This window comes from Dipodomys ordii, unplaced genomic scaffold (genome assembly GCF_000151885.1).
Source record: "Dipodomys ordii isolate 6190 unplaced genomic scaffold, Dord_2.0 Scaffold113, whole genome shotgun sequence".
Lineage (NCBI taxonomy): Eukaryota > Metazoa > Chordata > Mammalia > Rodentia > Heteromyidae > Dipodomys > Dipodomys ordii.
The window spans coordinates 4267124-4293088 of record NW_012267329.1 but is presented as its reverse complement, the minus strand read 5'-3'; the positions used below and the strand labels follow the sequence as shown (position 1 = coordinate 4293088).

Below are 25965 nucleotides of genomic sequence, written 5' to 3'. Positions count from 1 at the left end.
GCGCTGTAGCTCAAGTGGTAGAGCGCTCGCCTTGAGCTGAAGAGCTGAGGGACAGCGCCCAGGCCCAGAGTTCAAGCCCCACGACAGACAAAAAAAAAAAAAAAAGAAAATTACTACAAGTTGAAGATATTATCATCTATTATCATGGAAGAAAAAAATAAGACTAATAAAACAAAAACTATGAAAACTAATACACACTTATACAAGCATCAACCACATCCAAATTACCTGGAAAATATTCCAACACACTTCCAAATAATTCTTGGATGAAAAAAGAAGACTAAAATTATAGTAATAAGAATGGGTCACAAAATTGGAATACTTCATAGCAAAAGGAACAATCCCAGAAGTACTCAGAAGAACATATACAGCCTTATATGTATTTATTAGAAAATAAGAAGACTGAAAATAAATGGATATGCAATTGAGGAAGTTACAAACGAATAAAAAGATATTAAACATAAGGAATTTAGCCAAAATAAAAATGATACAAGCTATAATTAATGAAACAACAAACCAAGTAATACTAGACCTTGATGGTTTTTGAAAAAGCCAATAAATTATCCTAATCACTAACACATTTGATTAATATTAATATAAAATAGGTATTATTAAGCCAGAAACTGCTGGCTCATGCCTGTAATCCTAACTACTCTGGAGGCCGAGATGTGAGGATCATGGTTCAAAGCCAGCTGGGGTAGGAAAGTCCGTGAGACTCTCATCTCCAATTAACCACCAGAAAATACTCTGTGGCTCAAGTGGTAGAGTGGTAAGCACTATGTTAAATAAGTACTTTATATTTTTTCCTATTTAACTCATCAATCTGATAAGAAAGACATTATTATCATCATAAATACTTCCTGTCTTTACTCCCAATTCTATTTTTGTTCTTAATACTTCTCAACACTAGATATTTTTATCTTGCCTAATGTTTGTACAATGAGAATATTAAAATAAAACATTATGTGTTGTTCACTGTTGTATTTCTAGTGTCTAGAAAAGTCTGGAACAAAATAGGCTCTCAAGAATTTTCTTTTTTGCTAAATGAGTGCCATGACCTATAGTATACAGAAGTAGAAACTATGACAATATAGATGATAAAAGCTAGAACTGTAGTTAGCCAGATTTCACAGGCCATATTGTTAATACTACATCATCTTACCTTCTTAAGAAATATTAGGACCTTATAGGGCTCTATAATGAAGATACACACTGGATATAATATGTACCTTTATCTCAATAAAACTTAATGTCTGAAAGAAATGAACAATTTTCTACCAAAATGTAAATAATTAAAACTATTCACAACATAGAAAACTTAAATAACCTAGAATAAATTGAAAACATAATAAAACATATCCCTAAAAGGGAACAGGATAAAAATTTTAATGAGAAATTTCAAACTATTCATTAATAGACAATATTCACTGTTTTAAAAAGTCATGAACATGTAGAAAGTATTTTTTTATTTTTAAGTGAAACTTTGTTAATTAAACATTTGGTTATTGGTATAATATTATCAAAAAGGATGAAGGCAGCACATAAGAAAGAAAGATAAAGTCAAAGCTCACAAATAAAGTGGTAATAACCTGAATAGAGCATGGTATTAAGTCAACTGGGTTTAATCTAAAAATACAAGGATAGTTCAATATTTTAAAATTTTTACATATTTTATTAATATTCTTAAAGAGGAAAACATATCTCAGTAGTTGCAATAGACATTTCAGAAGAGAAATTAATACAAGTGGCTAAGATACTCAATATCATCAATCATCAGAAAATAAAAGGTAAGAACCATATTGAGATATTTTTTAATACCTACTACAATGGCTATAATTAAAACGATAGTTAAAGAGTCAAGAAGAATGTAAAGAAACTGAAACCATCATTTGAAAAAGATGTGAAAAAGCTGGAATCCTAACACATTGCTGGTGGGAAAATAGTACCTAGCCACTTTTTTTTTTGAAACAAACCTTACAGTCTTCTTAAAAAGCTAAACAAAGACTTTTTTTTTTTTTTTTTGGTCGGTCATGGGTCTGAACTCTGGGCCTGGGTGCTGTCCTTCAGCTCAAGGTGAGCGCTCTATCACTTGTGCCACAGTGCCATTTCTGGCTTTTTCTGCTTATGTGGTGCTGAGGAATTGAACCCAGGGCCTTATTCATGCAAGGAAAGCACTCTACCACTGAGTCACCATCCCAGCCCAACATAGACTTTTCACTCAACAGTCTCACTCTGAGATAACTACTCAGGAAAAATTAAACCAAATGTCCTTATAAAGACATATGCACAAATGGTTGCAGAAACATTATCATGATAGGCTCAAACTGGAAACAATCCAAGTAGCTATCAGCTAATAAGTGGATAAACAAAATATGGCATATCCATGCAATGAATAACTATTCAAGACATAAAAGAACAGACTATAGATAAATGCCATAATATGATTATACCTTGAAAACATTAAGTAAGCACATATAAAAGACTACATATGGTATGGTACCATTAATATAAAATGTCAAGAAAGGAAACATCTAAAGATTAAAAAAAGAAAGGAGAGGGAAGGAAGGACAGAGGGAGGGAGAGATGGAGGAAGGGAGGGAAGGAAAGAGGTATGAAGGAAGAAAGGAAACAAGGCAAGGGATGAGTAAGAGAAAGGGAAAGAGAAGGGGAAGAGGAGGGGGAAGGGAATTGGGGGGAGAAGGGGAAGGAGAAGAGATGGAAGAGAAGGGTAAAGAAAAGACAAATCTAAAGTGGTACTGTGGCTCAAGTGGTAGAACACTAGCCTTGAGTACAAGGAGGCTCAGGTGATAGCACCTAGGCCCTGAATTCAAGCCCCACAATTGACCAAAAAAAAAGAAAGAAAGAAAGAGAGAAAGAAAAAGAGAGAGAGAGAGAGAGAAAGAAAGGAAAGAAAGAAAGAAAAAAAGAAAGAAAAAGAAAAGGCAAATCTAGAAGATCTGTGGCTACTTGGGGCTTAGACAGGAATTAGACTGAGTACAAATGAATACCAGGAAACTTCTTGTGGTTAAATTGTTTTAAAACTAGATTGTAGTAATGGTTGTACAATTCTGAATATATGCAAAAACACTGTATTATGCTATTTCATGCTGTTGAAATTAAACTTTAATGAAGTTGTTTAAATCACATTAAGAAGAACAGTAGTGTGTTGCTTACCAAATATATTAACCAACAGTCCTTATGAAACAATGAAATTGGATAAAAATGCAAAAAAATCAATACACACATGATTTTAGCAAGATTTAACAAATTTTGTTAAATATCTTTTATTTTTAGGTATTCCTCCCTCAAACTTAAAAGATACAACTTCAAAGGGATCCCAGAGAAGCATGATTTTTTAAATAAAACAATTTTAAAAGTCAAAACTATGAGAAAAATAATAGAGTAACGGATTAGTTGACACAAGAAAAGAAGCTTGCTCAGAGATGTAATATGGCAAAATCTAACTGCTCAAGTTGTAATCCATATTAGTTGCTCAATTTCTTTACATAGAAAAACAATCCTTGTGGCTGGAGGTGTGGTTCCATTTGTAGCACAATAGCCAAAGAGCAAAAGCATCAGGTACTGCGTTCAAGTTCTGGTCTCTGACCAAAGAGAAAAAGAATCCTTTTAAGTCCACTAACTTACCCATATAGATAGGAGTCCCACATGTGGTCTGCATCATGCCCTCACTCCTGGAACCATGTTTCTTTACTGCTAAGCCAAAATCAGTCACCTAGGAGAAGAGATGCAGGCATGATCATCTATTTCCTGTCCCAGGGCTTACTCATCCAGTAAACAGGACTGCCACATTTTAAGAGTGTTCACTTCATTGCTCTAGGGAACAAGACTTCCCTGAATTACTAATGGGACCTTGTTTTTCCTTCCCCAGCTACCTTTTTGGATGGAGAAGCCTGTTTTTACAAATCTTGAGATATCCATGAGCTGATGGTTCTTGCCTTAAATCCAGTTGTTCAAAACAGAAAGTTTTTGTCTTTCATTGGAAAACATTCTTGCCTTGGTATATTTATTGTCTATTTCCTGATATTCAAGTTTTATCCCAGTAAAGTGTTCTAAATGTAAATAATTATCCATGTGAGTGCTCACTGAAATGCTCCTTTTTAATAATTATTTATAATTGGCAAATTCTGTCTTTTCTTTACTATTATTTCCTTTGTGACTCAAAAGTGTAATTAAAATAATTAATGCACTATTAAAAACTAGAAGAAAATTAGCAAGAAAAAAAAAAGCCTGCACAAACACAGTAGAACTACCAATACACTGGAGGCCTTCTGCTGCAAATGCAGTCTTCCTGCTCTGTTCTAAATCTTGGTAATTAAACATTTGGTTATTAAATATTCAGTATATGCCCTTGATTTTGTCTCCTAAGGTGAAACACCCTTAGGCCAAAAGCAGAAAAACAGGCACATTTATTGATCACACAACCAAATATAAGCTTTTGGTCCATATTGAATGCAAAGCTGCCAGTATCTTATAGAATTAAAAAAATGTTTCTAGTGAACATATGATATCATTAATTTTCTAAATATATGAATCATTCTCTGGAAGGTATATGAATGTCCCATTTGGAATATATCTCTACAGAAAATCTATATAAATGTCCAATATGCAAAGGTTTGAGAAACTGGGCACCAGTGACTCACATCTGTAATTCTAACCATTCAACAGGCTTTTTGATCTGAAGGTCACAGTTCAAAGCCAGTGCAGGCAGCAAAGGCTTTGAGACTCTTATCATCAGTTAACCAGCAAAAATCTGGAAGTGGAGGTGGGGCTCAAGTGGTAATGCACCAGCACCAGCCTTGAGTGGAAAAGCTAAGAGATAATAAGTACCCAGGCCCTGAGTTCAAGTCTCAGTCCTCTCACTTCTCCACCCCACCCTCCAAAAGAGGATCTCAGAAGCCAATTTAGTCCTTTGAAAAACATCAATTCTCTCATTCACCAAATATTAACTGAGCATATTTTATGTCTCAGGCACCATTCCAGGTTCCAAAGTGAGTAAGATGTACATGGTCCTTGCCCTTGTGGAGTTTACAGAGGCGCTAACGAGAGAACACTTCTGTGGTAAGTGGGTTTACACCAACAATGCTGTTGGACTATTTGCAGTACACAGGAATTTAGCTTTTGCAACTTACCCAGACCCCATTTCATTCCAAAATTAACACATTCACATATTTTGAAAGCAGCCGCTATTAAGATACTAAGTAATAAATAATGTATCCTATCATTTATTTGACATTAAGGAGCACTTAATTTGAATAAAATCTTCAAGGATAAACACTTGGCACATTAATTGTGCTTAAGACATAAATATTAATACCCAGGAAAATTTTCAATGAAAAATACAGAGTGCAGCATTAATTTAGTATCAAAAGCACAGCCAAGGTGTTTTTCTCTAAATCTGTAACACATTTACATCAAATTACCAGGCATAATTCTAAAATTAATTAGAATTCAGAGCATCTGTTTGCTTGCTATTAACTAATGATTTAGAACTATCCAAATGAGTATGTACTTTAAAAAACACATTTGGAGCACCCACTTAACTTGTAAAATTATTCTTGTCAGTTACAACCTCTTTTGTGAAATTTTTTTAGCAGAAGCCACTTTTATTCAGGCTGCTTAAAATCTACCAAAATGTTTCTGAAAGATGCACTTTGCCACTTTGCTCTCCAACTGTTCATAGGCAAATGTTTACCAAGACTTGTAATACCTTACCTTTATGTTTAAATTCATTTCATTGTTAGCATCAATAAAGCTGCTTTTAACCATGATGTTTTCCAGTTTTAGATCTCTGTGTACTATATCTACCAAGAAAATAAACAACAAATCAAATGAAATAAATCATAGAAAAATAATTAGAGGGGATACAGATAGAACAAATAAATATAATTAACAGATTAATATCCACTGCTGAAAAATCTGAGGGAGTGCCAACTCTAATTCTTCCCTGTTCTAGCTATTCTCATAAACAAACTCTTTACCCATGTTTCTGGACCCAAGAAGCCATTTTCTTTTTCTCTCTCCCCATGTGGCCCAACCTTCTGGTCTTCACAGTATGTAGACTGGTGAGTAGGGAAGAGAGTATCCCAGGAGCTAAGCATTCCCGGCGGGGGGGGGGGGGGGGGGGGGGGGAGGGAGACAGTGTTAGTCACAGCTCAGTAAGGTTTCCCCATATCCTTAGTTCTTCTTCATGTCTATGTATATGCTACTGTCAACAGATAGATACATCTTAACACATTGCAATTTGGCTACATATGAACTTATACTTATTATAGTATATGCTTTCTACAAAATCAGCATGTATTTTTCTACTCTAGGTATGCTAAAATAATAATTTTTAAAACCCTTTGGGACATAATATCTCTGGTTGAGCATGTCAAAGCTCAGGTAGGATTTGTTATGTACATACAAATAATCATATATTAAACATTTCTTTTGCAAATAATGAGTTCAGTTCATACTCAGAAAAGTCATGACTCTAGATTTTAAAAAGTGGACAATTGCTAGGAAAATGTAGTTGAATGAGCCCGAGAGTGGCAACTATACCTAATCATTTGTTGTTGTTTTGCCTCTTTGCATATTCCCCAGGCTTTGTTTTTCATGTCTTTGGTGTCTATTGTTCTACTCGTCTGTTCTTTCATAAATGCCAAGCTATATTAATCAATATATCTCTCTATATAATCAATATATCTATAATCTATAATATCTATAATCAATGTATCTATATTTAGATCGTTGGCAGGGCAGGTATCTCTGCTCCCTCCACTGTCTTTCTTTTCATTGTTGTCTTTGCTACTCTCACTGTATTTTAGAATAATCTTTTAAGTTTCATGAAAAATATGAAGATTTTATTTAGAATTATCCTGAATTTATAGCTTCAAATGGAAGGACTGATATGATCATAATATTAAGTTTTGGCAAAAATTGTTTCCCTCTGCCTGGAAAGCCCTCCCATTTTTGGTCTGAGTTTGTATTCCTCAGTTCACATGAATTCAGTTCCCCTGAATTCTTTCCTGACCTTCCAAATCAAATGAGACACTTGTGCTCTCCTGAGTCTTGTACTTTATAAGGCTCTCCATTAGAGAAATCATTGTCCTGGGTTACAAATGCTTCCCATCTCCATGTCCCACTAGCCTAAATGCCTTGAGGGGCAGAGGTTTCATTTTTTAGTCTTTGTGATTCTAAGACCTAACAAAGTGCAGTAAGTGCTCAGGAAATATCTGCCAAAGGAACTATTGGGATTCAGCATCAGGTTTGACATGCCAAATAGCATTGTATATTTTGTCAAACAAAGTTTTCCTCACTTATAAAATGAAAAAAATTTTAAATTATATCTAAACAAAAAATAGCTTCGAAGAAAAGGAGAAACATGAGGCAAAAGAGTAACAATAATATGAATAACAGCAAAGCTATTAAAATAATGAGGATACTTTTTTCTGCTCACAGCTAGCACTCTCACTTAAGCCATGCCTCTATTTTGAATTAGAATACTTTCAACTTTTTTTAACATTAGCTTCTAGTTGTTGTACAAAGGAGGTGGCATTCAACACAGCAGTCTGAAATACAATGTGTCTTAGTCATTGTCGCCCCTCTCATCATCCTTACCCTGCCTTTGCAACCCACCTTTCTTAATTTTGTAGGACACATATTGAATTTATGAGTGCACTCCCCCTCCTTCTCCTCATTTGTCTACCTCCTCCCCTTGATCCCACTCCACCCTCTTCAAGTATTCTGAAACTACTCTGTGTGATTCCACAGAGTGGATCTGTGTCATCCCACATTTGTCAAAGCCCCCAGAATGCACGCCAACAGCCAAACCCTAATGTAAACTATGAACTTTCGGTGACAGTGGCGTGTCAGTGTAGGCTCATCAACTGTAATATTTTTCACCCCCATGGTATGGGATTTTGAGAGGCTGTACATGGGTGGAAGTAGGGGATATAAGGAAATTTTCTGTACTTTCTGCTCAATTTTTGGTGTGTCCCTCAAACTTCTCAAAGTCATCTACACTTTTATGGAAATTTCACATTTATACTGATTTGTCTAATTATTAAGTGCTTTTTAGATTGTTGAATAGAAATATTCATAAAGGAAAATAGAAAATAAATAGGGATACAGGTGGACCCATTGCAACAATGAGATATACAAGACACTATGTCAAAAAATGAACTTTACAACTTTGGCGAGGGGGGGGTGGAGGGGGGGAAGGGGATGGTGGGGTGGAGATGGGAAGGGGATGGTGGGGTGGAGATGGGAAGGGATGGGAAGGGGAAACAAAGGAGGAGGCAACAATGCTTGATAAGAAATGTACTCATTACCTTGCCCATGTAATTGTAACCCCTCTGTATGGTATTTTCACAATAAAAAATAAATACAAATAAATCATCTATATTATTAGGTTCTGTTAATATGATTATGAATTCTGAATATAATTCTCCTTAAACAAAAGTGCTATCTCTCTGTGTTGATGGATTTGGTGAGCCACATGGTTCTCTCCTTACCCTTGTTGTGAAGATATGCTATAGCTGATGCAAGACTCTGAATGATCCACCTTGTCTCATTCTCTGAGAAATGTCCTTTCCTATCCAGAATTCCTTTGAGTTCTCCATCCTCACAAAGCTCCATCACAAGGTACATTTTCTGACATAATACATTTAAAGGAAAGAGGAAGAGAGAATACATTATATAGCTGGATATCTTCAAAATGTTTTACTCTGCATATATGACCAGAATGTTGTTTATCAATTTTTTCACTCAAAAATATTTTCATATATTATACAGTATACAAGATAGTCTACTAGATACTCTACTAGAGGAACAAAGAAGCATGAGATAAAGTACCCAAGAAGCTCATAGAATAATACTAATGCTTCACACTGCTATCAGGTTACAGAGGAGGGCCAGCCTCTCTCAAAAGAATACTCACTGAGAAAAACCTTTAAGCCAAGTTTTGATGTCTGAACAGGGATTTAAGGAAAGAATGGTGTTATTGTTAGTAAGGGATTACATACATTTCACAAATTTCACAGTGCTGTGGGATAGTGATAGGGAGGGGGAAGTTGTTGATATCAATTTTGTTTTTCTAAATGAACACTAACAATAACAATAACGTAGAGCAGAGATAAGCAAATTTTTTTATAAAGGCCAAAGCCAAGGGTAAATATTATTGGCTTTGTAGGCCATAGTCCCTTTCAATACTCAGCTATGCTGCTGCAGCGTGAAAGTAGTCATAAACAATATGACACCATATTTATGGACTTGGAAATTTGAGTTTCATATAATTTCACATGTCATAAAATACTACACTTTTACATGTAGAGAATTTAGCTTATGGGCCATACAAAAATAGACAGCAAGCCAAATTTAACTCACTTCTGGTTATAGGAGGTTGATGTGAGATACAGAATGAAGACAAGGATAGAGAAAATAAAAAGATGTGAAAATACCTAGGAGGAAGAAACAGTAGGGCTTAGTGACTAATTGGGTCTGAATAGTAAAAAGCATGGATGAAATTCCTTTTTCACATTTACTGTCTCTTTTGTGGCACATTAAGATTTTGTTAGACATTTCAACAGCAAAGTCATCTAAGATTTACAGTCAACTAAAATGCAGGTCTTTCTGATAGTATTATCAGACACAGCACACCATGTTTCCATTTTAACCTATAATGCTAGAGTTTTGTTGTTCTTAAGTTTTGGGGGTACAACCAGTAAGCATAAAAGGGGAAAGAAGGTTACAACCTTCCTTATAGACACAATTCTGATTCTTTGGAATTTCAAAAGTATCTGCAATTTCTGACACATAAAAAATAAGCTTTTGGACTGGGCCATACTTTTTTATTGACCGCAAAAGATCACTAGAACATGAAATAATCAGTGAGCTATCTAGAAAGGGATGCTGCGTTAGCAATAACTGCAGTATAAGTTGAATCAATTTTAAATATTTATGTTCATCAAAATGCTATCAATAGAACTTATAGAATAGTGTTTATATTGTTAATAATTATATACATTCTAATAAATTATATACATTTTAAATCACAAGAAGCCATAGCATATTCAGATTGGTTGGTCAGTAGTAATGCAACCAATCAGGTAGCAAATTCCTTCAGATGTTTAGACATTTGTTTGTGTTAATGGGGCAAAGAGGGCAAACCTGACCCCATGTGAATCCAGAACAAGCAGTGCATAAAAAGGCAGCCACATGGGGCTGGGAAGGTGGCTCAGTGGTAGAGCGCTTGCCTCGCATGCATTAGCCCTGGGTTTGATTCCTCAGCACCACATAAGCAGAAAAAAGCCGGAAGTGGTTCGGTGGCTCAAGTGATAAGGTGCTAGCCTTGAGCTGAAGAGCTGAGGGACAGCGCTCAGGCCCTGAGTTCAACCCCCACAAACAACAACAATAACAAAAAAGGCAACCACAGATGATGGTTTCCTCTGCCTTCCAACTCTTCTAGAGTTAAACTTCCACTTATGCCCATAATGGACTGATAAAGACTAGATTTACTCTTCTGCCTGAAACAACTTAAGAAGTAGGCAAAACACTTACACAAAAACTTTGAGACTTTAGACATCAGGTAACATAGCAGTGATCTCTGAGAGAAAAACACATGAGACAAGTCCACAGTTTACTCTACCTGCCTGTCTGGAGAGTTTCCACACCATAGGACATGGAAAGGGAAACGCTGTTGTTCTGTTAATATATGCTCATAAAATTATGAGGAGTATAATATGTGAACTTTCAAAAAGTTAATAGGTATACAAAGCTTAAAAATGTAACTCATAATAAAGTAGGAATCAATCAAAATTTGACCTAGCTATACACATGATAAAATTAGTAGAATATGACATTAAAGTAGTTGTAACTCTATGTAAGAAAGAAGACAGATTAAGTATTTTAAGATGACAAATATACATATATCATGTTATACATATTCCATGTATATATATAATTTTCACTAGAAGATTACTAGCACTTATGATGTTAGGAGAGATTATTAAATCTGAAAACATGACAGTAGAAATTACATAAAGTGAAGGTTAGGTACATGTCTATAATCCCAGAAACACACTGTATCCCAGTCATAGTTAAGAGGATTATTGTCAGGGGTCAACTTGGGGGAGGGAAGGGAGAAATCAAAAGATCCTATTTTTTTAAAAAAGAAAGAAAGAAAGAAACTAAAGCAAAAAGATGATAGAATATTTGCCCAGCAAGCACAAAGATCTAAGTTCAAACCTTGGAACTACCAAAAAAAGGAAGGAAAGAAGGAAGGAAGCAAGCAAGGGAGGGAGGGATGGAAAGGAGGGAAGGAAAGAAAGAAGGAAGGAGGGGAAGGAAGAAAGGAAAGGAAGGAAGGAGGTAAGGAAAGAAGGAAGGAAGGAGGGCGGGAAGGAAGGAAGAAAGGAAAGGAGGAGAGAAGGAAGGAAGGAAGGAAGGAAATTATACAAAACAAAATAAGGTATGAAACATACTGAAAAAGTTCAATAAAGTACCAGCAAACTATGAACAATATAACAATCTAACACAAGTACTTGAAGTTCTCAGATAAAAAGACAGATAATGATTTGAAGAAATAGACATTTTTTTCTAAATTTGATGAAAACCTATAAACTTACAGAACTAAAAAATCCCATATGAAGCACAAGCACAAGAAACATGAAGGGAATTATACCAAGATAAGTCACAATCAAATTGATCAAAATTGATGATAAAGAACAAAATAGCCAGACAGTGATGGCTCACTCCTGTAATCCTAGCTATTCAGGAGGCTGAGACCTAAGGATCTTGGTTTGAAGCCAGCTCAGGTAGGAAGGTCCTTTAGACTCCAATTAACCACCAAAAAGAAATAAATGGAGCTTGACTCGTAGTAGAGTGATAACCTTGAGCAGAAAAGCTCAAGAACAGCATCCAGATCCCTGAGTTTAAGCCCCAAGACTGGTACTCTCTCTCTCTCTCTCTCTCTCTCTCTCTCTCTCTCTCTCCACACTCACTCTCTCCACTCTCTCTTTCTCTCTCTCTCTGAAATGAAGAAAATCACAACCAAATGACTGAAAAGGGAAGAAAGGTAGAGAAGACTTTTGGTATCATTGCTATATTTATTCTCCATAAGAACCAAGCATTCTGACCCCGCAATCCCCGTTTTGGTCATTTACCCAAATGCTCACAAACAAGACCACACTAAAGCTACCAGCATGACTATGTTTATTTCAACCTTATTTACCATAGCTAAGATATGGAACCAACCCAGATGCTCCTCAGTAGATGAATGGATCAAGAAAATGTGCTATATATACACAATGGAATTCTAAGCCTCCATCAGAAAGAATGACATTGCCCATTTGTTAGGAAATGGAAAGACTTGGAAAAAATTATATTAGGTGAAGTAAGCCAGGCCCAAAGAAGCTTAGGTCCCTTATTTGCAATTAGTAGTATATGTCTGAGTCAAGCAGAAAAGGTCAGATAAGTTGATGATAGTATTCAAGGTAAGTATTCAAATATTTTTTTGTTTTTTTTCCTTTCATGTAATTGTTTCTATCATATTAATAAGATGATTTCTATGTTGCTTTGTATGTCCCTCCCCCACAGTATAACCCATACTTTCACTGTATTTGATGTTGGTATAATTTGTGGAGGGGAAGGGAAAAAAACAAATCGTTTAACTAGGATACAGGTGGACCCATTGCAACAATGAGATGTACAAGTCGTTATGTCGAAAAACGAACTTAACAACTTTGGTGGGGGGTGGGGGGAGGATCAGGTGGGGGGTGGGGGGAGTATGAGAAGGGATGGGAAGGGGAACAACGAGGAGGCAACGATGCTTGATAAGAAATGTGCTTTTTATCTTGCCCATGTAATTGTAACGCCTCTGTACAGTATTCTCACAATAAAAAAAAAAGAACCAAGCATTCTTAATGAAAGAAACTTACCACACAACCAAATCGACTATTAGTAAATACCTTAGAGACTGGCAAAGGAAATAAAGAATAATAACTACAGATGTTTTATATCTATTGTCACTTTAATCCTTTAGTCCTTCCATAACCAAATGAAGCCAACACTACCATTAAATTCATTTTACAGATGAGAAAGTTAGATATAGAGGAGGTGAATGGCCTGTCCATGTTCTTGAGCATAATAAATGGTAGAACCACTGTCTGATCCCAGAGACCATAGGCCTCACCACATCATCCTGCTTCCCAGCAAAGACATAAACATTAAATAAACATTAAACCTTAAACAAACTAGAGGCAGGATGGAAAATCACCACAGCTTCTGAACACCTCTAAAGGAAAATTATAGGCATTTAAAAGTACAGAATACGGTCTGGGAATGTGGCTTAGTGGTTGAGTGGGTTCGATTCCTCAGTACCACAGAAGTGGAGCTGTGGCTCTAGTGGTTGAGTGCTAGCCTTGAATAAAAGAAGTTCAGGGACAGTGCCCAGGCCCTGAGTTCAGGCCACAGGACTGACCCAAAAAAGTACAGAATAATAATAACATGGGAGAATAAAGATGGTGGAATACATTAGAAAAACATAGGATGAAGTATTTTCCACATAGTACCAAACATGCCATGCCAATTTGGTTATGATACTAACCTTGCAAAATTATGACAAAATTCCAATAGAGTAAGAATCAAAGAAAAGGAATGTTATCTCTATCTACTATGTGGTTGAGTTTGGATTTGCCCTAATTTTAGACAGTTGTTTCCAATATGCCACCCAGAACATATTCTTAAAGACATCAGTCTAATTCCTAAGACACCTAGTTATACAATCAATAATAAACGCCCTCCCAAACGTTCCCGTCAATCTCTAGCTACAACCCCATGCCCTTGCTCCAGCATGGAATGACACTCGCTTTGTAATAACAACTTTCAAAATGCAGCAGGTTTACCTTAGGCGACTCAAATATTTTCTCAAGATGTATGATGTGCTCATGTTTTACACTTTTTAGGATGTTCACCTCTCGTTCAAGTAACTTCACAGCAGAGCTTCCAGCCTAAATCAATAAGGAAATGGATTTCACCTATGAGCGTCACTCCTACTTTTCTCAGGAAAGTCAGTGATTTTATACTTTTTCCTACATTTCTTGAGAAATTTCTTTTTCAAATATCTTGTAATTTACCCATTATCAGGTGACATTATTCTTCTTCTTTCCTTTGATCAATTTTAAGTTATATTTAATTTAGCTTCAAACCATACCTACCTCTTAAACTGTTCCTATAAATTAGCTACAATATCGCTCCTAGCCCCTGACAAAATCATTCCAGGTTTTCATATGCTTCCTTCAAAATCAAACCTAACCTTTGATGTTGGCATAACAAAAGTCAGGGACATTATTTATAGACAGTTTTATAACAAAATGCTTTTCTTTTGTTTTGTTTGGGTACTTTGATTTAATTTATTTATACCAAGAGAAACCCTAGGTAGAGATTCTACCTTAACCCTGTCATGTCACTTACTAATCCCTTTCTCTGAGACACAGATTAAAAAGAGAGACCTTACACTCAAACCAACCTAATCCCAACTTATTTCCTAACCATGCCTGGCAGCCAAAGTAAATGCAGACACATTACAGAAGCACCAGAACTTCATTCAGGGCATAGGCACCTTCACCAATGTACAAGTCACCTAAGAAACTCTAGGGATGAGGGTTATCACCGCTGCCTAAATGATCATCAACTCCATGAATGTCAAAATTGCCATATTTGGGCAATTTAAGTATTGCTCTTCTTTACAATCTTATATCTACACAAACCTATTCCTGGAATGGATAACAAAAGACCACTCCTCCCCCTGCCTCCATTCATACCAGTTCAGAATAACATGATGGAAGGGGACTGGCCATAAAATAAACATATCTTATTAATTTTTTACTTACAGTAATTTATTCTCTTAATTCCCATTACTCTCCAACTTTTATCTTCTTAGGCTAAGTAGGATACTGGTCACCCTGCTATACCTATACCCTACCCATGAAGAATGAAAGGACATTTTAAGGTAACCTAGAAGATTGAGAGAAACAGTGACCGTAAGAGGTGAATTCTTACTGAGACTGGATATGGAAAGCTCTCGTGATTTCTCCTAATATTCATTTCAATGCTGTCTGTTCCTACCTCACTCTCCAAATGGCTTGAACTGTCTATAAAGCAATAACACAATAATATATTGCCCCATATTTGTTGATATGGGACTGTTGTCCAATAGTCCAAGATTGACTATATAATCTGATTTTACTACTTTATAATGTCTTATGTATTCTATGAATGAAAGATAATACATAAAGTTACAAGTATCCTATCTATACAGTTTTTTTTAAATGAGCTCCTAATCCTATTTGACACCAAAAGAGCAAAGGAAATAACATCCCAGGTAGAATTATGGTTGCCCATAGTGCTAAAGAATTACAAAGACTTCAAAGCTGGGGCTGGTGATATACATTTGTAATTCTTTTTTTTGGGGGGGGGTGGGGAGGGGTTCAGTCATGGGGCCTGAACTCTGGGCCTGGGTACTGTCCCTCAGCTCTTCAGCTCAAGGCTAGCACTCTACCACTTGAGCCACAGCGCCACTTCCGGCTTTTTTCTTTTTGCTTATGTGGTGCTGAGGAATTGAACCCAGGGCCTCATGCATGCAAGGCAAGCGCTCTACCACTGAGCCACCTTCCCAGCCCTACATTTGTAATTCTTGCACTCAGGAGGCAAAGGCAAGAGGACTACAAATTCAAGGCCAGCTTGGCAACATAATGAGACTTTGTCTCAAAAAACAAAACAACAACAACAACAAAGAACTTCTTAAGGAATTGAAAAAGTTTCTATGAAGGTTTTTTTTTTAACACATGCTTGGTAAGCAGGTGCTCTATCACTTGAGAAATGTCCACTCTTCTCCAGCAGATATATACAGGCTCTGGTCATTGCCAGAGCCTGTATACAGCTTGTGTTGATATGCAAAGCAATACCGTCCACTAGAATCTGCAGTGGCATTGTGTCCTCAGAATGCTGCTGCCAATAATCTTACCTTTTCTTTATTTACTTTTTTTATTGCCCATTTTGTTCCTGTTTCCTTGTGTGTGGCTTCAATGACCATTCCAAAGCTCCCTTGTCCCAGTACTCTTCCAAAGGTATAGAATTCCTGGACAAAAAGTAAAGAATTCTTTTTTCCTCTCTCTTTCTCTGCCACTCAGCAAGTAGTAAAAATGAACACATAATACTAATAGAAATGTATCCTAGGGAAGAGAGTTTCTGCTCCAGGATAAAGTCAAATAGAAGACATTACACATTTGCTCCAATATTAATAAATACATCTTCATTAACCAAAATTAAGTTCTAATGAATTTCACTAAATGTCCCCTTTTAAAGGAAAACTATACAAATCCTAATGGTGAAATATGGAATTCCTGAATATTATAAAATATGAATATGGAATTTATAGTACAAAATATGAATATGAAGCTATATTATAAGCTACATATTTATAAAATAAGAAAACTACATATAAAATATAAATATGAAAATAAACCTTTTTATAAGAAAGGGAAAATTGAATATGAATACATACATATATGAAAGTATGTTATACATACCTTTATAAACAATAAATCATTCTAAAACTCTGAGAGATACACTACAACATCAACACAAATAACCACTGACCAACTGCTTCCTTGCTTAACAAATAATGCTTTTGTTTGTCTTCATTGTCTCTATTAGAAATGTCTTGGTTTTGTTTTAGAAAAGGTAGTAACATATTTTATTGCAAATCAGAACGAGAAGAAAATAAATGCTATCCTTAATACCATCATACAGATCAATCATGATTCTGCTTATCATTTAACTTTTGCTTGCAATGAGACAATGCACTGGTTTGGCCAACAGTAGTATTCTGGTTCACATTGTAAAATCACTGATGCTTTCAGTTCTTGTTAATTTGGTAGAATGAATCCGTTTTCTGCATTCAAATCCAGAGCATTAAGGAGAGTTTCTGGATCTGTCATGCATGGGCACCAGCATTTGGGAAAGCAGTATGGTGAAGTGGCCAAAGCCTTCCCTAGAGCTGTCACTGCCTCTATGCGACCACTTCCACCTTCACCAGAAAACAACTTCGTTTCTCATATCGCCTACTGCTTACACTCTTTTTCTTTTTCCTTCCTCTCCTTCCTTCCTTTTCTTTTTTCTTTCTTTCTTTCTTTCTTCCTTTCTTTCTTTCTTTTTTTTATTGCAGCCATTGGGCTAGAGCTCTGGGCCTGGGCGCTGTCCCTGAGCTCTTCAGCTCAAGGCTAGCCCTCTACCATTTAAGCCACAGTGTCACTTTTGGTTTTCTGGTGGTTAATTGGAATTCACAGACTTTTCTGCCTGGCTGGGCTGGCTTTGAACCATGATTCTCAGATCTCAGCCTCCTGAGTAGCTAGGATAACAAGCGTGAGCCACTGGAACCCAGATTTTCTTACTTTTATAAAAGAAGATGCAATGCCACTGACTCTGCACCTTGGTGATCATTCCTTTATTTTTATTCCCTTCAGCATGTGTGCCCTAGGTGCTCAAACACTCTCATTACTCTCTTGGTAATTCTGGCTCTTTTTTTTTCTTTCTAAAATGGCACATGAGCTCCTTAAGGCACTGTGCCTTTTGTATCACTCAAAAGACATAGTTCCTCCCTCTTCCTAAAAACTGCATATAGCAATGACTGAAAATCAGATGAGCAATTACGAGGTAAAACAAGTTTTTCACATTATAATTATATGCAGCTTCCATTTACATATTCAAGGAAGTCTTAGGTAAAATGTTCATTTACCTATTCCCCCACAGAACAAAATAATTTCTTCACAACTATTTCCTAAATTTTTCTTGTCCTTTAAAAACTAAACTTTCATTCTCTTTAAATATACAAAATCACATTTTTGATACAGTATTGCAATACTGTTTGAGTAAGATCTTTTTTTAAATTAGGAATGGCCAGTTCATTTTTTTGTAATTTTTTCTTCAATTAAGTGCTTTGATATCATCTCATAGAAAGGACAATAAAGAGAAATGACATAGCTCCAACAAAGTTAACAGACTTCTTAGTGAAATGATACTTTGTACATGCCTGTGTTGACATAGAAGTTTCTATGTAACATTATGTGGGGAAAGCATGGACTGGCATGATTCCTTTATGAACATGTGTATACATGAGGTGCTTGCATAGGTGTCTACAAAGATATTTGTCTTAGTAACAAGTTACCTATGGGCAGCAGATGGCAAACATTGTAGGTGAACAATTGCATGTTCTTTCCTTACACTCCTCCAAAATTCTCAAAATATTTATAATGAGCCTCTGCATGTTGTTAGGAAAACAAACTTGAGTTTCAACTACATTGAGGTTATTTCTCAAATATATAGATGAAATATTTTTTTACTTAATAGATACAATTTAAGAAAAGTAGGATAAAACTAATATGTATAGAGAAAAAAGATGAATTAGAGGTAATGAACATTGAACTGATTTTTCAGGTAAGTTCCTACACTTTCATCTGGGACTGACCTTAAGATCCTCCTAACTCTGTCCCCTACGTAACTAGAATTATAGGCATAAACCACCATGCCCACCTTGTTCTTTGAGGTATAAGTGCCAAGAGGGTCTCTTTGCCTAGGATGGCTTTGAACCATGACCCTCCTATCTCTGCCTCTGAAGTAGCTGGGATTATAGGCATGGCCACCAAACCTTAACATCAATGCAATTTTCTTCTTATTATTGTTCATGGTATAGATCCTTTAACTTAGTATTAAAGGGAAGTTTTAATTTTTAATTCATATGGTATACAATAATTAAAATCTTGGTAGGAATATTACTGTCATTTCTATAATCTGAAAAAGATGGAGGAGTTCACAAAGGAAACTGTTCTCACTACCAGTCAACAAGGAAGTGAACAACTGAACTAAAAAAATTACTTGGTCTCTACATCTTTGAGAAGTCTATACTGAGATTCTACTATTGCTATTAAGAACAACCAAGATCCTTAAACCAGATCCCTTTGTCTAATAAAAATGTGTTCTACTTTAAAGTCCCTTTTGCCCTCCTCAAAGAAAAAATACACTGCTTTTAGTAAAAACATTTACATACTTGAAAATGGTCAATTCCCTCCTTTCTTTACTTCTTTTCCTCTAAGAGATATTTTAAATAATTTTTCCATTAACCATTTGCTGAGAAGACTCCTATATACCTCAATAGCAGAGCCATTCTCCATCCTTATGTGAGGGACTTTTCCTTCCATTATGCTGCTGCGACTCCACTGTCGGTGGGGTGCTTTTCTCTCTACATTTATAGTTCTTGAGAACTAGGACCAAAGAGGAAGTTTGAAAAATTTTTAAGATGGAGAACTGTAATTTAAACAATCTGATTTGTCTTTAATGTATGCTATAATAGTTATTACATACAAAGTAGTTTGTTATCGTTTTCAAATTCTATACAATTCATTAGTTCATCAGTCTAGAGAAGACTAAAAAGTCTTTCACCCCAATCTACCCTTTCAGATGAGTCTACATAGCCTACATAGCAGATAAATTAGAACTTACCTGATGATTCTTTAAAATCACCAGAAAAGGTAATTTTGTTGCTTTCACAATTACTCATTTCAAAATGTAAAATACTTCTAATGACATATATAAATTGGTCTGACATATACAAAATACGCACTCATCAAAAATAAGACAGCAACAATTTATTAGGAGATACCTCTGTGGCATTAACTGTTTAGTAAAACAAATCACAAATAATAGTTAAGGGTGAAAATGTAACAAGTGTTCAGCTTTAAGGAAAATTCATTTTTTAGGTATGAACCACCACACATGACTAGCTTTTGCCCAGGTTGGTTTGAAACACAATTTTCCTATGAAAACCTCCTGATTAGAGGATTACAAGCCTCTACCATCATGCCCTGCCCTTGACTTTTCTTAAACTTACTGCCATTTGTCTCCAAAATGGTGCTATAACTACTATCTTCCACATTGTTTCTTAGTTATATAGATGGATGTAGCCAAATCAGTTCAGCTGAGTATCTATAGACTGAAATTAATACAAACTGATTTAGTGAAGTATATTTAATATTCCAGCCAGATAACCAGATATTATCTTAAATAAAGTAGCCATAACACTAATCATAGCCATAAATCTCATTCTACATCTGAAGAAAATTCTCAAAAATTCATATTTACTTAGTTGCTGTTTTTGTTTTCTTTTACTTTTGTTTTGTTTGTTCCTTTATCTGTCTTTGGGAGAGTAAGGGGAGACACAGAAATGGAGGAACAAAGAGTGAACAAATGCAGCAGTGGTACTCACTGGACACTATTTTGACAATGACATATATATCTCATGGATGGGGAAAATGGAAAGAGTGAGGGAAGGAGCGACATTGTCCAAAAGGAAAATGTCCTCATTACCTGACTTATGCAACTGTGATCCATTTGTACGTCACTTTTATAATAATAATATTTTCAATTCAGATTTAACTGAACTTCAAATATGAAGTTAAATACCTTTATTTTACTAAGAAATGTATTTATAGTCTTGTCTTGCTTATGTTTTTAAGCAAAAACTCTTTTTTATACTTACCCCCACTTAAAAGGGGCAGCTAGAATAACACTAATTATTTCTAAGAAATAATTTGGTAGGGGTTGGAAATATCATGACATGTAAGTAACCAACTTTCCCCACTTCTTCTGTGAGAAAGAAATGTTCCTTTAACAACCTAAACAGGCAATAAACTCTCTGACAAGCACTCACAGGATATGGAGGAAGCTAGGGGATAGGATTACAACCTGTACTAAGATGTAGAATGTTTTATATTCTCTGACTGGACCAGAAGTGTCTCTGCTATTTTTTTCTTTCTTTCTGGTGAGACTAAAAATTCTGCACTACAAATTCTTGACGTCTGTAATATTCCTACCACCCAAACTGAAGAAATGTTTGAATTACAAGAACATACACAAAGTAGCTTTTTCTGAGAAGTTGATGAATAGGCAGGGCATTTCGTAGATTCGTTACCCATGCCACCATCAGCCATTTTGCTTGACTCTGCAACAAAAATATCTTGGAAGAGATGTTTCCACTTTTTGAGGAAGAGAATCTGATCAAAAGGTTGATGGTGAAAACTGCAACTTCCAATTGGTGAGTTCCTTAAGTTAATGATGCACTAGACTTATATTCATACATGAGAGCTGCAGAAAGAAAACAAATCAATAAATTCTTATCCTATTACCCTCTTCCTAGAAGTCAGAGGCATCTACCAGTATCAGAAGCATCCTGCATAGACATGAAAAATTAGCATTTACAATAAAATTGCAGCACAAAATGGCCAAAATCACAATCTAAAACAGTATTTTATCAAATTATAGATGGGTATACAATTAATTTGGTGGATTGATACCATTTTTAAAAACGAAATAGAGGGTATCAAAGTATTTTTCTTTTTTTTTCTTTTTTTTTCCTTTTTGGGTCCGGTCATGGGGCCTGAACTCTGGGCCTGGGCGCTGTCCCTCAGCTCTTCAGCTCAAGGCTAGTGCTCTACCACTTGAGCCACAGCGCCACTTCCGGCTTTTTTCTTTTTGCTTATGTGGTGCTGAGGAATCGAACCCAGGGCCTCATGCATGCAAGGCAAGCACTCTACCACTGAGCTACCTTCCCAGCCCCATCAAAGTATTTTTCATAAGTTACTAAGTTCTGTGAAACTTTTAATTATACAAATATAAATTGTCAAATGTGTGTAGGTTATACTTAAGTCAGGGTATAAAATATGTATCTTCAGTTTACTGATTTTTCTCACTATGTAGCCTAAGCTGGCCTCATCCTTGTTGTGTAGCCCAGGATGGCCTGTAATTCTCAGTTTTCCTATCTTATCCTTCAAGCACTGGGATTACAGGCATGAACAACTGGCTCAAAATGTATTTCTCAATGAGTATTGTGGTTTTTAAACATCTGAAGGTAATGGTGTAAAAAACATTACTGGGCTTTAAATTTTTAAACCTTAGTGCATTTACTATCAGAGCAAGTTTTTATTACATATTTCACAAAGAAATGGATGATTTAATTTTATAAAACTGCATAACATACCATGGAATATTACATAGCTATTAAAAAGGACAAAATAATGGCATTTGCAGGGAAATAGATGGAACCAGAACAGATCATGTTGATAAGCATGATAAGCCTCGGCACATATTCTGATATGAGGATGTTAGATTCAAAATGCAACAAGGTATGGAAAAGTAAACAGGATTCAATAAACAAATGACCTCTTCTTAATTTGTCATATAGCTTCTAGATGACTCTATGTTCTTGACCCCATATATGGTGTATACACGTGCACATCTGAGGGAAACTAGGAGGAGGGCACAGAATCAGAGGGAAATGGGTGAAAAAATACAGCAGAGAGGCCCATCAGCTGCACTGGGCATTGATGAAAGTGAACCAAGCAACTCAAAGGCAGCAATGGGAGGGAGGGAATGAGAGAGAAAGAAGGAACAGTTGACGCTAAGCAAAAGGAAAGGAATGTACAAATCACCCAATTTGGAAGAAATATTTTTGTTAGGAAAGTTTGTAGAGTTCATATTGTAGATCAAGATAATGACAATTTGCATGGTGAAGGTTAAAATGTGTTTGTGGCTTTAGCTAAGTATCAATATGCCACAATACTGTGAAATTTATGCAATCACTTAATCTCAGTTTAAAAAACTGCATAATTCTACAAGGATAATATAAGAAGTAACCTCATTTTTATATTATATACCCAAAATAGGCATGAGTATGTGCTATTTTTCCTGAGTCCATATTAGATATGCCCAGAATTTTACCACACTGAGTTTGCTGGCTGTTGTATGATGCCAACTTGGAAAGATTTGAGCTGAGCAGGGAAGGAGGGATGTGCTCTATAATACAGACAGAGCACACTGGACGTGATTATTAGTGGTTTTGTGTCATATATTTTGGATATTCTTAAGAAGTACATTTTGAAGGCTCATAGTCATAAGGTTTGAAATATGTGGAATATAAATGTATCCTCTGAAGGCTAATAAATGACCAGAATATGAAAATAATATCTTTATTTTACTAAGAAATATATTTCTAGTATTATCTATGCTTAGATTTTTCAGCAAAAATGAATAGTGACTTTTATCCAATCCTTATCTATTTGTATTATCATGTTTTTTGCTATTTGGATCTTTTGAAATGTCATAGCATATTTAAATTTTTCCTGATACAAAAGCATTCTTGCATTTTTCAATGAGCCCTAAATGATTACAATGGATAATTCTGGTTGTTATTTCTTTCAGGGAGAGGAGAGAAGTCAGTCATGGGGCTTGAACTCTGGGCCTAGGCGCTGTCCCTAACTCTTCAGTTCAAGGTGAGCACTCTACCACTTGAGCCACAGAACCACTTCTGGTTTTCTGGTGGTTAATTGGAGATGAGAGTCTCATGGACTTTCCTGCCTGGGCTGGTTTTGAACCATGATCCTTAGATCTCAGCTTTACAATAGATCATTCTTTTAAGGTACTAAAATATTAGCATGTTCATATTTGAATTTTCATGGCTTTATTCACAAGTTAACAAAGTCTATAATTTTCCTCTTCAGTTATCTTGATTAGGTTTTGAAATAAGATGCTGGTTAGTTTCATAAAAATAAGTTATTTATTTTTCCTCTGTGTGTGTGTGTGTGTGTGTGTGTATGCGTGCATGCGCACACACGTGTGTTTTGGGGCTTGAACTCAGGGCCTGGTGCTGTTCTATTCTTGAGCTTTTTTTTTAATTTAATTTAATTTTATTCGTGAACATACTGTACAGAGGGGTTACAATTACATGGGCAGGATAATGCATACATTTCTTACCAAGCATTGCAGCCTCCTCCTTTGGTTTACCTTTCACATCCCTTCACATCCCTTCCCCGCTCAAGGATAGTGCTCTATCACTTGAGCCACAGCTTCACTTCAGGATTTTTTGGTTTCTATTAGAGATAAGATTCTCACAGACTTTCCTACCTGGGCTGGCTTTTAACTACAATCCCCAGATCTCAGATTCCTGGGTAGTTAGAATTATAGGCATGAACCACTAGCACCCAGTGGTACTTTTCCTTTTTTTTTTTTTTGGCCAGTCCTGGGGCTTGAACTCAGGGCTAGAGCACTGTCCCTGATCTTCTTTTGCTCAAGGCTAGCACTCTACCACTTTAGCCACAGCACCACTTCCTGCTTTTTCTGTGTATATGGTACTGAGGAATTGAACCCAGGGCTTCATACATGCTAGGCAAGCACTCTACCACTAAGCCACATTACCAGACCAACTTTTCCTTTTTAAAATACAGCAATCTGTATGGCATTGGAATCTCCAGGAAAATTCTCTAGACCCAGAGATACTGTTAATAGCTTACACAATATTTATTCTTACATTCTTTCTTACTAACAGAATCTAACTTGGACATAGCAAGTGCTCATTAAGATCATTTTTCTAGATTAAGGATTACCATGTGATTTAGAGCCAAAAATATTATAGAATACAGATAAAACTGTACTCATGAGAAAATTTAAAATTTTTTATAAATCTTATAAATTATAAAAATAATATATTAAATGTATTTATTAGTTACTTTCTTGTCATTGTGACAAAGTGTTTCATTTAGGCAACCTAACAGGAGAAAAATATTCATTTTAATGCTCACAGTTTCAGAAGAGTTAGTCCATGGTGTACGTGAACAAAACTTCATGGTGACAGGAATGTGTGAATGTCCTTCACCCATAGTGGACAAGAAGCAGAGAGCCAGATAGGAAGAGGCTAGGAATAATGTTCCTACAAGCAACCACTCCTCGTAACCTCCTTCTTTAAATTATGTTTCACCTCCTAGAGTTTCCAGAATCTCCTAAAATAATACTTTAGCTGGAGACCAAACATTCAAAATGTAGGACTATGAGAAACAGTTCATATTCAAACCATAACCATCCAACCCTGATCCCCAAAAGCTCATGCCACCTCATAATGCAAAGTTAACAGTTTCAACATTGTTCAAGAGCCTAAATTCAGCCTCTTCTGAAACTGCTTAGCTGCAAGCCCTGTGAAATAGAAAAGAAAGTTATCTACTTCCATACTCCTGAATTTCCAACATCCTTGGAGCTCTACTGCAGCTTCGGTCTCTGACTCATAGCTTCACACATCATCCTTTCAAGACTTGCCAACAAGATTCTGCCCATGTCACAGAATCTAACTTGGAGGTAGCAAGTGCTCATTAATATCTCAAGAGGCTTTCCTTTGAAGTCTTGGTGGAAGCCTCCACACCCTAGTAACTCCTGTATTCTGAATGCCTGCAACCAGCATCAAGTGGACAAAGGAAGGATCTGCCTCAGCTCAGCAGTATCATGGTCCTCTTGAACTATGACTGCAGGGGCTTCTCACGTATGGGTGGCTCAATCCTGGAAAATTTTACCAGAGTATCATGGCAGCAATCCTTTCAAGGTGAGGCAAGGTCCAATTAAGCATCTTTCCTGTTGTACCAGGGCAAAGTGCTTGACTGTTTCTTAATGACAATGGTCTTTTTAACAACCATATCTTCTTTATGCAAAACTTTACTTTCTCCTTTTCTGGTCACAGTTTTCAAATCTTCTGTTATGGTTTTTTTTGCTCTCATTTCTCACTAAAACTCTGGCTAAAAGCATCCAGCAAGACCCACATAACAGCCAGAAAAACTATACTGTAAAATATCCATTGCCAAATTAATTGGGCAATCACCTTTTTTGGCAGTACTAGGGTTTGAACTCCGGCTCATACTTGTGAGGCAAGAACTCCGCAATTTGAGACATGCCTCTCAAGCCTTCTGCTTTAGTTATTTTTCATGTGGGGTCTGAAGTTGTTGCCTGGGTGGGCCTCAGACTGATTTAACTATGGCCTCCTGCATAGCTGGGGCCAAAAGTGCATACTACCATGTCCAGCTTATGGGTTGACGT

General features: G+C 36.1%; 1 protein-coding gene across 2 annotated transcripts in view; it reads right to left on the bottom strand.

Moving 5' to 3' along the window:
- Stk33 (serine/threonine kinase 33) overlaps positions 1-21047 on the bottom strand; it is a 69165-nt gene extending 48118 nt beyond the window's left edge. Inside the window, exons 1-7 of one of the 2 annotated variants that reach the window (XM_013028736.1) lie at positions 20844-21047; positions 19209-19322; positions 16028-16141; positions 13908-14012; positions 8520-8658; positions 5734-5822; positions 3646-3733 (exon numbers count right to left, since the gene is read on the bottom strand). In XM_013028736.1, coding sequence (XP_012884190.1) covers positions 3646-3733; positions 5734-5822; positions 8520-8658; positions 13908-14012; positions 16028-16141; positions 19209-19322; positions 20844-21047 — 853 coding nt within the window. The remainder of the gene's footprint in view (positions 1-3645; positions 3734-5733; positions 5823-8519; positions 8659-13907; positions 14013-16027; positions 16142-19208; positions 19323-20843) is intronic. The other variant, XM_013028737.1, reaches the window with a different exon arrangement.
- Between the last annotated feature and the right edge of the window lie 4918 nt (positions 21048-25965).